We start from the raw sequence: 12,985 nt of genomic DNA, 5'->3' as shown, positions 1-12,985 counted from the left end.
GTAGTTTTGGCTTCACTTTGGACAGTTGCCAAGTCCTGCTGTAAAAGGAAGTCAGTATATCCATAAAACTTCTCAGCAGATGGAGCCATGTAGAGCTCTAAAATCTGATAGACAGCTGACGGTGTTGACTCTGGACTTGGTAAAACACAGTGGACCAACAACAGAAGATGACATGGCACCTAAAACCATCACTGACTGTGAAAACTGAAAACACTGGATTCCACGCACCTTGGATATGTGCGTCTCAGATTATCCTCTAGACTTTGGGACCTTGATTTCCAAACAGGACTTTGGACCACCGATCAACAGTCCAGTTCTTTTTCTCCAGGTGAGACACTTACGATGCTGTCTGTGGTTCAGGAGTGGCTCAACACTACAAATACAACTCTTGTAAGTTCTTGAATCTTCTTTGATTGACAATCCTCTGAAGGGTGAGCTCATTCCTGTTGCTTATGGTCCTTTTCTGACCAAACTTTTCCCTTCCAGTCAACTTTCCATGAATATGCTTTGATACAGCCTCTGAGAACAGCCTGCCCTTTCAGCACTGACCTTCTGCGGTTTACCCTCCTTGTGGAGAGTGTCAATGATCGTCCCCTGGACAACAGTCAAGTCAGCAGTCTTCCCCATGATTGTGGTTGTGTGTACTGAACCAGAGGGAGAGGGTGAAGGCCCAGGAAACCTTTGCAAATTAAACTTTTCCACAATATTCTTACATTTTGAGGACTTTAAATTTTCATGAGCCGTAAGCCATAACCATCAAGAAAAGTCTTGAAATATTTCACTTTGTATGAGATGAATCTAGAATATTTGGAAGTTTAACTTTTTGAAGTACAAGGAAAAATTAACTTTAATATGATATTCAAATTCTATAAGATGCAAATGTATATCATTTACACATGCAACTCAAAGAGAAATGTCTGCCTTTGCATGTAGACAGTTTCTAATTAACTAATGACCGTTAAGAGATCTGCGTTACCTTTTTGTGTCCACTTGGAGAATGTCGGGGCAGGATGGCGTATGGCATCTTCTTCACGCTGAATCTAGACAGGCACTCCAGCACATACTGCTTATGGGGTCTCTGAAGGAGACAACAGTACAAAGCTTTTAAGACGAATACACAAAAATGCATGCAATTCAGATGATGAACACTAGAGGGCGACAAAGACTGTGTGCATCCCCTGTAGAAAAATCTCAACATTCCTCATACAGGCAGTAATACGAGGCTATGACTTTCAAATGCATTTCATTTTTCATATGCCATTTGTTGGAGCATTCAGGGTGTGTAAACAGTCTGGGTGTAGCTTAAACATGGCTCAGATGACTGATTAAAATTTGTAAACTTCAAGGATCTGCAGTCTGCGTGATTAACTCTGCAACTGTCGTCCCATTTGTTGAGGCAAATATGCGAGACTGGCAGATGAAGGGACTGATCAGAAACAGTCACGGTGCCCAGTCAACACAAACAAATATGCAAGAGTGACTACTGCAGCTCTGTTTTTGAGCCACATTGAAGGCTTTAAAGTCCCAGTGTGTTTGAGGCTTTGTTGGAGAAATGGCAATCTTTCTTAGTGCCAAAGTCTGACAGCCTCTTCCTCTGCCATTTGCTTTGTCATCTGGTGGTGGAATGTGTTAAGCCTGGTTTATACTTTGGTGTTGAAAAATACCATAGCTATGACAAGGAGCAGTTTTAGTTATTAAAAAGCAACCAGATCAATATGAGGCCTTTCCCCATTCGGCTTAAAGCAATTATAGAGAGTGAACACAATATTTTATCAACAAAACTACAGGACTCATCCCACTTTTGAGACATAAAAACCGAGCATCCACAGTTCTTCATTAGCTTTTAGAAGAGCCTCATATCTCAGACTCACCTTATCTAAATATTTGAGCATGTCTCTAAGCAAGAGGGAACTTGTAAGAAATAAATAATGTATGCTCACTATTTTTTTCAGCACTTTGGTCATCTGCTGTTGTTTTTAAAAGTGCTTTATAAATAAATTTGATTTGATTTGACTGATGGGTGCTATATCCATTATTTTGCCACAAATCATTTTTTACTCAGGGCATGCCATTTTAACACAAAGTAATCCACCAATGCATTGTTCCAATATGTCTATATGGATCTAGCCAACTTTCATTGGCTTGATTTGAAGACTTTTGGGGCTTTTTCAGGGGCTTGGACCTTGCTGTAGGGGCCAGGGGTCCTCCTATGGAATCTCCTGTAGGATTGAAATCTATTTAAAAGCTGTTTAACTCAATGTTGGTAGGTTTTTTTATTAAAACTCCACATCTTAATAATTACAAATATTTGTAGACATGTACCTGATATTTAATGCCCTCCTATAATGACTATATCTTGAGGTGCCTTGGAGCACAAGGCTTCAGGCTACCTTTGCTTTGTGGTAAAACTGCCTATGGTGCCAACAATAGTGGCCTGTGCTGTCACGAGCACCACATACTTCTGTGGTGGTGTGTCTGTGTCACTCTGTAATACTCTGCAAAAATGCTAGTGGGCAGAGCAACTTTTCTGCTTGTCATATTGACAGTTTTTGGTCCTGCCACATGTTTGAACTGTTTGTGTACAGGAAACCTTGGCAACTGAAACCAAGCTTATTATGTTGGAGCTAACAGATAGCAGGCAGCTGTGGATTTTGCAAAGAATAAAAGAAAGGAGACATCAGAACAGGGGAAATAAATGGCTGCTAAATCAGAAAAAGAAGCAGACAGGCTGATATTATATTAGTCTTGAGAAACGTCCTGTACAAAGCACAAACTGATTGGCTAAATGTTACAAGAGTACTAGCCATTAAACACTTAATCCTAGGTGTGACTGACACAGTGAGAATATGGAAGAACTTACTGTTATCCTGCATCTACTCTGTTATAGCTGTTTTTTTCATGCTAATAGAGCTAGGGTTAAACTGTCAATTTTCCTTCACTTTTTTGATGTGTTACTTTGCCACATTGAGTACATTTTGTAAATCCAAATTTTATTTACCAGTCACATGAATTACTAATAATCTTTATCGGCCCTAAAAACCAATATCGGCTGATGCACAATATACCTAAAGGGATTAATTCAGGGACTGGCAGTCACCCAGCACTACCCGGCAGACCAGTCACAGGCCAGGGTAGTTATATTTTTGCCAGTTGGGCAACATGACTATGTCTTTGTAGGTCCAGGACTAAGAAATCCTGCACCATATACTACAGTAGTTCAAACATTTTTCACTGAGGGCCTCATAAAGAAAAATGTCAGGACGACAGGGCACTGTAATATACCTCTTTTTAGTGTATTCAAATGATAAAACAAATCCAAAGTAAGCTAAGACATACATGGAAACTGAATGTACTTAAAGAAAACAACAGCCTGCATCACTGCTTTCCATTAACAGTTGACAGGGTCTAACTAACAAGTAGTTTGACCTTGAGATGGCGCAGATCGAGAAAAGCAGAGCACAGAGTAATTTTTGCTGCCATAATCTTTAATCTTTACTTATCAAAAGGTTATGGATCAAGATATTGCTGTCAATTTGTTGTCAATATGTTGACCATTTATGTTGGTGTCTGATTTTAGTCATTAAAAAAGGTCAATAAATTTCGCTTGTTTGTTTATAGAATAAACACAGCAGCACCGCCCTGTGTCAAAACTAAGGAGTACAGTAGAGTCTAACACAAGCTTAATGTCCAAATGCAGGCCATAATTCATGGTGTTTATAGAATTTGCTGTGCCAATTAAAAATGGACCCCAGACCATGGTTTGGGCACCCCTATGCTACGGCGTATAGTCAGTGCAGAGGTATAAATCAGGCTTTAATATACAGTCTATGTTGAGAGAAATTGTTTGCCAAAAGCCAACTCCAACAAACCTCCATAAACGTCCCGGCCCAGACGCTGGATCGAACTTTCAGGACAGCTGTAGTCCCCTTCTCCAGCAGACCCACTTTGCACTGCAGTGTCCAGCACTCAGCGTTAGAACAGGACTGCAGGAAGAGAGAGAAAAAGAGCAAAGATGATGTTAATATAATGCAAGATAGATTTTATGTAGGTCATTTGGCTGCATGGAATGAGGCAGCTTCCCCATAAACTTAAATACAGGTGGGAATCATACAGGAGAGAATCAAATCTGGTGGGACAGATGTTTGAAGGGCAAGTAACAGCCATGTTAATGCTGCACGCTGAATAAATAAAACAAAGAGGCCAATGTTATGATCTCTATTCCACGCCTGCTTCAAATTAGATTGAAGGAATGTCATGAGACTGTAAAAATGCGGCATGCGCCACTCTCCACATTATTGCCCAACCGCTGAAACCGAACCATTTTCCTCCACACTGTTGAATACTCAGTCTTAATTAGGTCCTCATAATGCAGCTTGGTGCTCTTAATATCATAAAAAATACAGAGCTATAGCTGCAGCGAGACCACCAACCAGACGGGGAGGTTTCCTGTAGGATGGCATTAGTTTACTTATTACAGCAAGGAGAGCAAACATGAGAGGAGAGGAGAGACCTCGCCTCATTCCTTCAGGCTCAGTCTTAGACTTAATGAAGGTATTCAGACAGACAGGGAGCGTATCAGTCCACTTCCTCATAGTGGACCTCCTTGATGCCCCCGGGCACAGGGGCTGCTAAGGTCTCTGGAAATGACTCGAACATGGACCAGAGCCAGAGATGCCTCAGACCCGAGACCCACATTTCCTCCCTGGTTGGAATATGTGGTCAAGATGTGGCGTTAAGGAGGCGTGGAGGCTGTTCCCACAGCTTCATCAGAAGAAAGAGACAAACTCAGACCTTGTTATACACAGACGACACACATAATCTGACACTTTATAACAAGTGGAAGAAATGATTGCTCTACTGGTCACTTAGAAGAGTGAAATATTCCATAAAAACAGGATACTGAACGTGTTTGAGAAAAAATTCAGAAGATGTAGCCCTGTTTCTAAAACACTATTTTAAAATCATGTGCTACAGATATAAGGTTTTAAGCAATGGAATACATGGCTCCCCAATATTGACTAGGGAACTGAAAATAAGTTAAAAATGTTTGTGTTTCAGAAGTGCATTTCAAATGCTTTAAATATCAGTTATAAATCTTGTTCTGACAAACAACCTTTTTGCTGGTTTGTTTGAAAAAATGTTATTCTTGCCTTTTCTCATTCTGTAGTTTAACATCTAAAAAATAACTGACACCTACTTTGAGCCATATTTACTGTTCATTTTTCACTTACATTCATCAGTATGTAGTTTTAGATGGATTTTAATCAAGCAGCAACCTTCAGTGTTGAAAATGCAGCAAATGCAGAAAAACTGCAGTTCCTCTGCCCAATTTCTTTTCCTTTTTTTAAATTCTAATAGAGAATTGAAGAAATACATGTCATCAAAGATTTCCATAGAAATACCAACTTGAAAAAGAGGTTTTTGAACCACTGTGGAGCCACTGGTCACAACATACAAACGCTTTAACCCTGATGGCCATTTTGAAAGCGATACTAATAAAACCCTATTAAAATAACTGGAGTTTAACAATGCCTTTGGATCATTAGTGCTATTAAAGCCCCGTCTTTGTTCTTAACGCACCCTCAGCTCTTCTAGACAGTGGCAGGTCATTTTAGCGTCTCTCATTGTGACCTCTGCTGACACTTTCATTGAAGCATCACTAAACTCTAACGCACTTTGATCAAAAGACACTTTGAACAGAGACGTCTGCCCTCTCGGGCGTGGAAAACAAAAAGTGCAGACTCTGGGAAAACAGGAGAATGGGCTCCTTCATGCTAACATGGGTGATAAACGAGCACGGTTAGGAGCAACAAGCTGACAGACAAAGACCTCTTTGGCTGACGCAGGTAGACCCTGGTGAAGTACGGAGCTACCTGCAGCTGGGCGGATCAATAGAGCCAGTGTGTGGGGGGCTCAGGGGCCTCACAACAATCAGGGCTGAAAATTACAGAGCAGTCAGTGAAGTAAGCATTGCATCACTGACAAAAAAGCCATGTCCTCTGTCCTCTCAGCCTCTCCGCCACTACTGAAGGCTCTTTAATGTTAATCACCAAGCCTGTGCTCTCTGACCTCCTCCTTTTAAAGACATCATAACCTAATTAGCCAATCCCAGGAGCCCCATATAAGATCAGGGTCAGTTTGGACCAAAATAGATCCAGGCCTCTACACTTAAGGCCATGCACCAACATTTATTGTTTAAAGTGTCTGTTTTCATGCTCAACATGGAGTCCTGACCTGCTGTGGAAGTGACACATAAAGAGCTGTAACTACATAACAACATTTACCCTTAACTGTTAACTCAAGCTCCTCATTCCCTCACTTTAAACCCACATTAGACTTAACCTTTTGGCCTGGAGGAGTTAAGCCACACATACAATAAGGCTGCTCTGATCTGGCATTTTATTACAAATATAAAACTTTGACTATTCAGGCTTTTTTAATCGTATTCTTTTACCAGATCAAGGAATTTCAATTGTCTGACAAGTGAAAACATAAGCCGCTGTTACAATAAGTACCCAGGACTTTTGCCAAGCAAACTAGATTTTTAAGGACGTTAAAAGTGATGAATTGACTAAGCCATTTAATTGGACTACTGTCCATGGTAAACAGTGATTTCCCCTTTCATTGAGCTATTATTGGGTCTTTTCCTAGCAGACTATGCTAACAAGTTGGCAAGCAGGATACTGGTTTTGATCAATTCATACACATTCAACACACTGCATTTGGTATAATTGTAATGCATGTTATAACTCAATGCTACTTATGCTATGCTCTGCTTTTATGCTAGCCCACTAGTTCCCAACCTCCAAGGGGGGTACCCAAGATGTCAAGAGGGCACAAGACTTTGTCTAGTCTGAGGCTGTCAAAATAAGATTAGTATATATATATATACTAAAATCATGATAAAACACTTCTTAAATACTTTAGAAAAAGGTTTTCAGTGAGAAAAGCACGTCAGAAGAACAACAACAAGGGGTTTTATCATTGAAATGACTTAAACTGATGTTGATTTTAGCTTTTCTTAGATGCAAGAAGAGGGGGATCTGAGGAAAAAAGTTGGGAACCACTGCTCTAGCATATGCTTTCCCACTGAATATGTTGAAATAATGTTTAAAAAATTGATTGTCTTAATATGCCGAAAATCTGACTTTTAAAAATACATGCTAACATATCAGTTTGACTGAAATAATCCTGGACTGTCGAAGAGAAGCTGGGACAGAAGGCAAAGCTTTCAATTTACCAGTTGATCTTCCTCCCAACTCTCACCTATGGTTGTGATTTTTTGGGTACTGACCAGAAGAATGAGATTGTGGAAACAAGCTGTTAAATGGGACTCCTCAGGAGGGTGGCTGGGCTCAACCTTACTGATGGCAGGAAGAGCTTAGGTATCTAGAGGGGAGCTTGAAGAAGAACCACTGCTTCCCTGTGGAGGTTTTCCATGCGGATGCAACTGGGAAGAGACCTCAGGCCGATCCACAGCTTGCTAGAGGGATTATATAGAGGGGGCACATTGGAATCCCTCAAGAAGAGCTGAAAATGTCACTAGGGAGAGGGATGTCTGGATTGTCTTGTTTCAGTTTAGCTCAGTCCAGTTCAGAGATTTACTGTCCCACAGGGAGAAATTTGGTTTGCAGATGGTGGTATGAGGACAGTTAAGAACACACAGTTTATATTTACATGGTTCATTGTAGTAGCAGCACGTAACCGACACTGATTAAAAACAGTTCTCATAGAAAGTAAGTGCCATGAAAAGACATCCAAGTTAAGTGCATTAAGTGCACATGGGACAAAAAAATCTATATTGTTTTGTTCTTGCTCTAGGGAGCCTATATCTCCATCAAGAGGCAAAAGGAATAAATCCCTCCAAGAGAGGCTTGTCAAACCTTGACATGATGGACCGTGCTAAAAAACTTGTCCGTCAAAGATCTTGGTGAGAGAGAGCTGCCCAGTGCCAATTATCTTGCTGACTTCTGAGACAAATACTGGACAGACCATTTTATTTTGTACTGTAAGATTACCAAAAAATGAAACAGAACAAAAACTGACTCGATGAAAGATCTGTAGAATAAGACCATCAAAGTCTTGTCAAATATAGTCTCTGCAGGCCCTTTTTGCAGAAGCTGTATATGTTTAGGTCATGGGTCAGGTTTTTATCAATCACTGTCCCCAAGTTCCTAGAAGACAACCTTCTTCACCACTGTGCCCTGAGCATGGTTGAGAGAGGTGCTTGTGGTTTTTTGCTACAACCGCTGAACATGTCCTCTGCTTTTTTTGATGTTTAACTTGAGGAAACTGCTGTCACTACTCTACAAAATTTGTCACAACTGGTCCATGGTAGACCTCTCCATCCTGGAGCAGACTGACTGAAACAGTGTCATCAGCAAATTTCAAGAGATGCCTGTCAGAGTGGTGGCTCCTGCAGTCATTTGCATACAAAATAGACCGGTAATGGGGAGAGGGTTGTTTTGCCTTCTGCCTCTGAAAACTGGTTCTGGTTAAATGGAAAAAAAAATGGATGGTTGAAATCATTCTGGGTCTACTTTCCAAAGGTTGGGCGCATTGGACACAATGTAACCTTTCAAAGCCAATGGACTGGCCAGATTCCATGTCTGTCATTAGGCTGATCCATCTTGCAAAGCTTTAAGATGGCAAGCTCAGTCCTGGTCAACGAATATTCGGACCAATCAGCATCATCTGAGGAGAAAGAGGTGGTAGCTACAGGCTAGTAGAAACAACGGCAAGCTTGTAAAAATGGCTGCCAGTGAAGAGATTAGCAACAATAGGGACAGTTTCTCATGACTGGACAACATTTCACCAATGTTTTCTTATGGGAAATTGTATTTTTGCTCTACTCCCTACAACCTTTGGCAAGATCCAAGGTGTTTTTTACAGTTCTGCCTTCCCAACATATGGGAGAATCCTGCCACTCGATATACAGACATTCTTGCAATAAACTGTTTCTCTCTCTGTGCTTGTATACTGTGGCAAAGACCAATTAAATTGTCTAACTGAGCAACAACCACAGCCCTATTTAACTGCACATACTGATTTAAGCATCTCACCAGGTTAGTCAAATGTGCCAGTTGATTCCTGCTGACGTCCCTCTTCTCGACTCGGTGCTCATGACCCTTCAGCGCCAGAATCGGTGGATCTGTGGAGGTACGCTGGAGCTAAGGGAGGACAGAGAACAGACATACAAACCATTAGCACAACAGAGAAAGTGACCTCAGCAGGCAGAAGAGCACACCACCCTTTCTGTCAATATGAGAGCTAATGTTAGCATGACCTCGAAGCTTTTTGTCATTAATCAGAAGCATGTGAGCTCTACTCCTCATGGATTCCCGTGGAAGCACACAGTACTTAGCAATTCACCAGGGGAAAAAAAAAACATTAAATCACAGCTAAGATAGATGACCACCAATAACCCTGAAGAACATCTGTCAAGCTTTGGATGTAAACACAAACAAATGCACCAAAGCTTCTCCATGAAATCCCAAAGCTACAGCTCACTGTCGGTCTGAGGTGGTTCATCAAGCTGTGCCGAGCAAAGGGAAGAGCTGCGACTTCAAAGCGGTGGTGGGGCGAGTGTCCTGGGTGGGGCTGAGAAGCTAAGAGAAGGAAGGTGGGTGTGGACCAACCAGCAGAGCACTAACTGTTAATCATACATCTGACTGGGAATCAGTGGGAGATGTTGGGAGATTTGGCCTCACATGAACCCTCGAGGTGTGCGTGTTTTTCATGAGACACTTACTTTGAGGCGTAGGTGGTTCATGTGTTTGTCGGCCGTGCAGTTAATGGGGCCTACAGTGGAAAACTCCAGAGGGTAAAGGAGAGTCTGACCCTGCACACTGAGGGGGCAGCGGAGTTCAAGGTGGGTGTGGCTGATCCGGCTGGGCCCGTTGTTCACAAGCTGGAAGAAGGAAATTAAAGTTAAGTCTGTGAATTAAAGGACAACTTCAAACGCAACTTGACTGTTTTATGTTTTTACTCTAGCTTGGAGGTTACAACACATTTTTCCCATGCTGAGATTGAAATATTTGACATTTTTCCTCTGCCTACAGGTAGGTCATCATAATACTACTGTGTCTACTGAGACGAGAGTCCTCCAAGTGGGTGGCCCATGTTCAGGCCCCAACTGCTACACATTTACTGCATGACATTCCCCACTTTCTCTTCTCAGTTCTCTACTCTTTCCACTCACCTGTCTAAACAAGGGCGAAGTGCATGGAAACCAATCTTAAAAACAAGTTTACAGTGAAACCCAAAGTATAAGACATACTTTTAGTATCTAACATCCACCACCAGGGGCTTCTTAACCAAGACAATGACACATTGTACCCATCTCTACTTTTTACTTCTTACTTTAAATTGCAGACTCTGTTAGTTAGTTCATGCAGGGCACAGTAGTCACACACCCAGCTGTGATCAGCTGATGGCCAGCTGATCCCAATTATCGCCTCCCGGTTCCTCCAGCCACTCACAGCTCTTTCTCTTAATACAGCAGTGTGTTTAAACATGATATACTTCTCACAAATCCCTGCTTGCATTAATGCTGATGCACCACGCGGCTGTTGCTGGCAAAGCTTAACCTCCTCCACCCCAGCCTCCTCCTTTATAGCATAAAGCTTGTGGCACCCTCATATTCATATTCATCCAACTACTGATAAATTGCTTTTGAACTAATTTTACTGTATTTGATACACATTGTCATAAATGTGTCTATCCATACAGGGGTTTCTAGCTATGAGCTCCCTGGAAAGTTAAAGTATGCTGCCTCACTAACCAAGGGAGCATACTTTGAGCTGAGCCTTCTCCAGAAAGTAAAACTGTATATCCATTTTGCAATAAAGGGGTTAAATGTATGATAAGAGTGTTGACTGAAATAAAAAAAATGTAACTTATGAGGCATTTTTACTAAACAGAAAACTAATGTTTGGTTTTCATTCATAAAATTCTCATGATGGAGAGATGTGCCTTAAAGTGAACTTTTGTGTTCGTGCTAAGGAACAAAAGGATGTGCTTGCACTCTGGGGTCACCTCCAGGGATCAGGGAAATGTGCCACTTAGGGGTGGGTGATATATTGAGCATACACGATGAATCGTGGCTTGCATGCTCGAATTCTCTCTGGATCTGCGCTTTTCCCACTGTCTCCTAAATGCCTCTCTCACAGCAGACAGCACACTCCCCCATGCATCCATAAAACTCTGCTGTGCATGCCTATTTTTCTATCACAAGGAAAGGGAGTGAAGTATGACAGAGTGGAAAAAGTAAATAAACAGCCGAAGTGATTTAGCAAGGGAAGTTTGAGATAGAGATGGATGGCTTGGTTTAGAAGAAAAACAGCACTAGATCTGTCATCCAGAAGTGGTTACGATTTGAAAAGGAGGACATTGAGCTAAACTCTAATCTGTAGGCCTGGGTTCAAAAGATCGGTTCTCTGATTTAGATCGATAATTTTTTTCAAAATCACATATGGATCCATAAAATCCAAAGATCAATCTTTTAATATATATATATATATATGCTTTTTCTCTCTCCTGTCGGCTCCTCGCACTACCAGTCTGAGACTTACGTCACGTGCACCTTACGTGTGCCTAGGTAGAACATTCTTTGTACTATTTCCAGCTGAAGTTATCTGAGAATCTCTTAAATGTAGAAGCAACATAGGATTTTTTACTAAAATATCTCTACATGAATCGATATTGAATTGAATCGAATCAAGAATCAAATCAAATCAGGGCCTTGAGAATCAGAATCGAATCGATTCAGGAAATCAGTGGCAATACCAAGCCCTAGTAATCTGTCAAATATGCTGTAAGATTACAAATGCATTTCAACAAGCAGTCTCATTCAATGCTGAAGATGACTACTTGCCAAAACACAGTTATTGTCTCTGCTATACCGCCTTACCCAGGCGGCTATTATTAAGTGCTGACCTGCCACACTGAAGTGCAACAAACAATACTAACACAGCCTGAATAGCTGAGTTTAACATAAGTCCGCCTGCTATGATGCAAAAGCCAATTATAGTACATCATTCTGGGATGGGACCAGGGGAAGCTATTCAGATTTCAAGCACATGCCATGCTAAGGCTGGTCAACCCTCTTGATATATCCCTGTGAGTCTTTTTGAAAATAAAATACAAGAAAAAAACAAGAATGCCATTTACAATTAGTTAATACAATTATTCAACCAAGTTATCTATAGCCTTGCTTTCATATACTCATTGTAAAATAATCATATGCCGATTTTAAACCAGTTGAAAACATCTTGCAGCATATTAAGACCCTTATTTAATCACGTCCAGGCAAATGTGGATGTCCACAGCCTCACAACAAATCAAACTGCATAATCTGGAGTATGTTTTCTTAAGTTTTCCTTCACTGCCACCTTAGGGAGTTGACTTGTTTTATGCTTTCCTTCCACCAATCCTCTCAGTCCCACTGAGTGTGCACAGCTATGAAATACAGCCAATTACCTCATAGATGTGCTCCACCGCAGGCCCGACGTCCTGCTCCACCTCTTGGGTTTTGGTCACCTTCCAGTTGGCCGGCGGGAAGAAGACCTTATCTGGTCGAGACACGCTTTAAAAAGAGAGGAGAGGCTGTGAGAACTGGAGCATTAATGAAATTCCAAAAGTTCAATCGAGGGAGTCTTAACACTCAACTCACCCTTGGAGAATGACATCAGCCTGAACAACCACCTCCAGCTTGTAGGGGACAACCTCGCTGTGGGAATTATTCTCATTTTTGCTTCAGAAACAAAGAAAAGATTTGATTAACTTCCACTGAGATCATCTCTATACTTTAGCACTACTGGAGCTGAATCAAAACACTGTGACATGTTGACGTTAAAATGTACCTTCGAATCTGCAGCTCAAACTGAACCGTTTTTTGTGTGTCCTTCAGCCAAGGCACTGTAAAGTGCAGACCCGCCCACAGCTGCAAAGAAAGAGATCCAACACATTAATCATCATCATCTTT

At 41.3% G+C, this 12,985-nt stretch overlaps 1 protein-coding gene across 1 annotated transcript in view; it reads right to left on the bottom strand.

The window, feature by feature from the left end:
* Positions 1-12,985, bottom strand: part of itga5 (integrin, alpha 5 (fibronectin receptor, alpha polypeptide)) — a 67,536-nt gene that overhangs the window by 5,768 nt on the left and 48,783 nt on the right. The window contains exons 22-28 of the mRNA XM_041798942.1: positions 12,864-12,943; positions 12,674-12,754; positions 12,481-12,586; positions 9,752-9,910; positions 9,063-9,170; positions 3,870-3,983; positions 977-1,078 (exon numbers count right to left, since the gene is read on the bottom strand). Of these exons, the coding sequence (XP_041654876.1) occupies positions 977-1,078; positions 3,870-3,983; positions 9,063-9,170; positions 9,752-9,910; positions 12,481-12,586; positions 12,674-12,754; positions 12,864-12,943 (750 nt within the window). The remainder of the gene's footprint in view (positions 1-976; positions 1,079-3,869; positions 3,984-9,062; positions 9,171-9,751; positions 9,911-12,480; positions 12,587-12,673; positions 12,755-12,863; positions 12,944-12,985) is intronic.

The sequence above is a fragment of the Cheilinus undulatus genome, linkage group 11 (genome assembly GCF_018320785.1).
Source record: "Cheilinus undulatus linkage group 11, ASM1832078v1, whole genome shotgun sequence".
In the NCBI taxonomy this organism is placed as follows: domain Eukaryota; kingdom Metazoa; phylum Chordata; class Actinopteri; order Labriformes; family Labridae; genus Cheilinus; species Cheilinus undulatus.
This window is presented reverse-complemented; position numbering and strand designations above follow the sequence as displayed.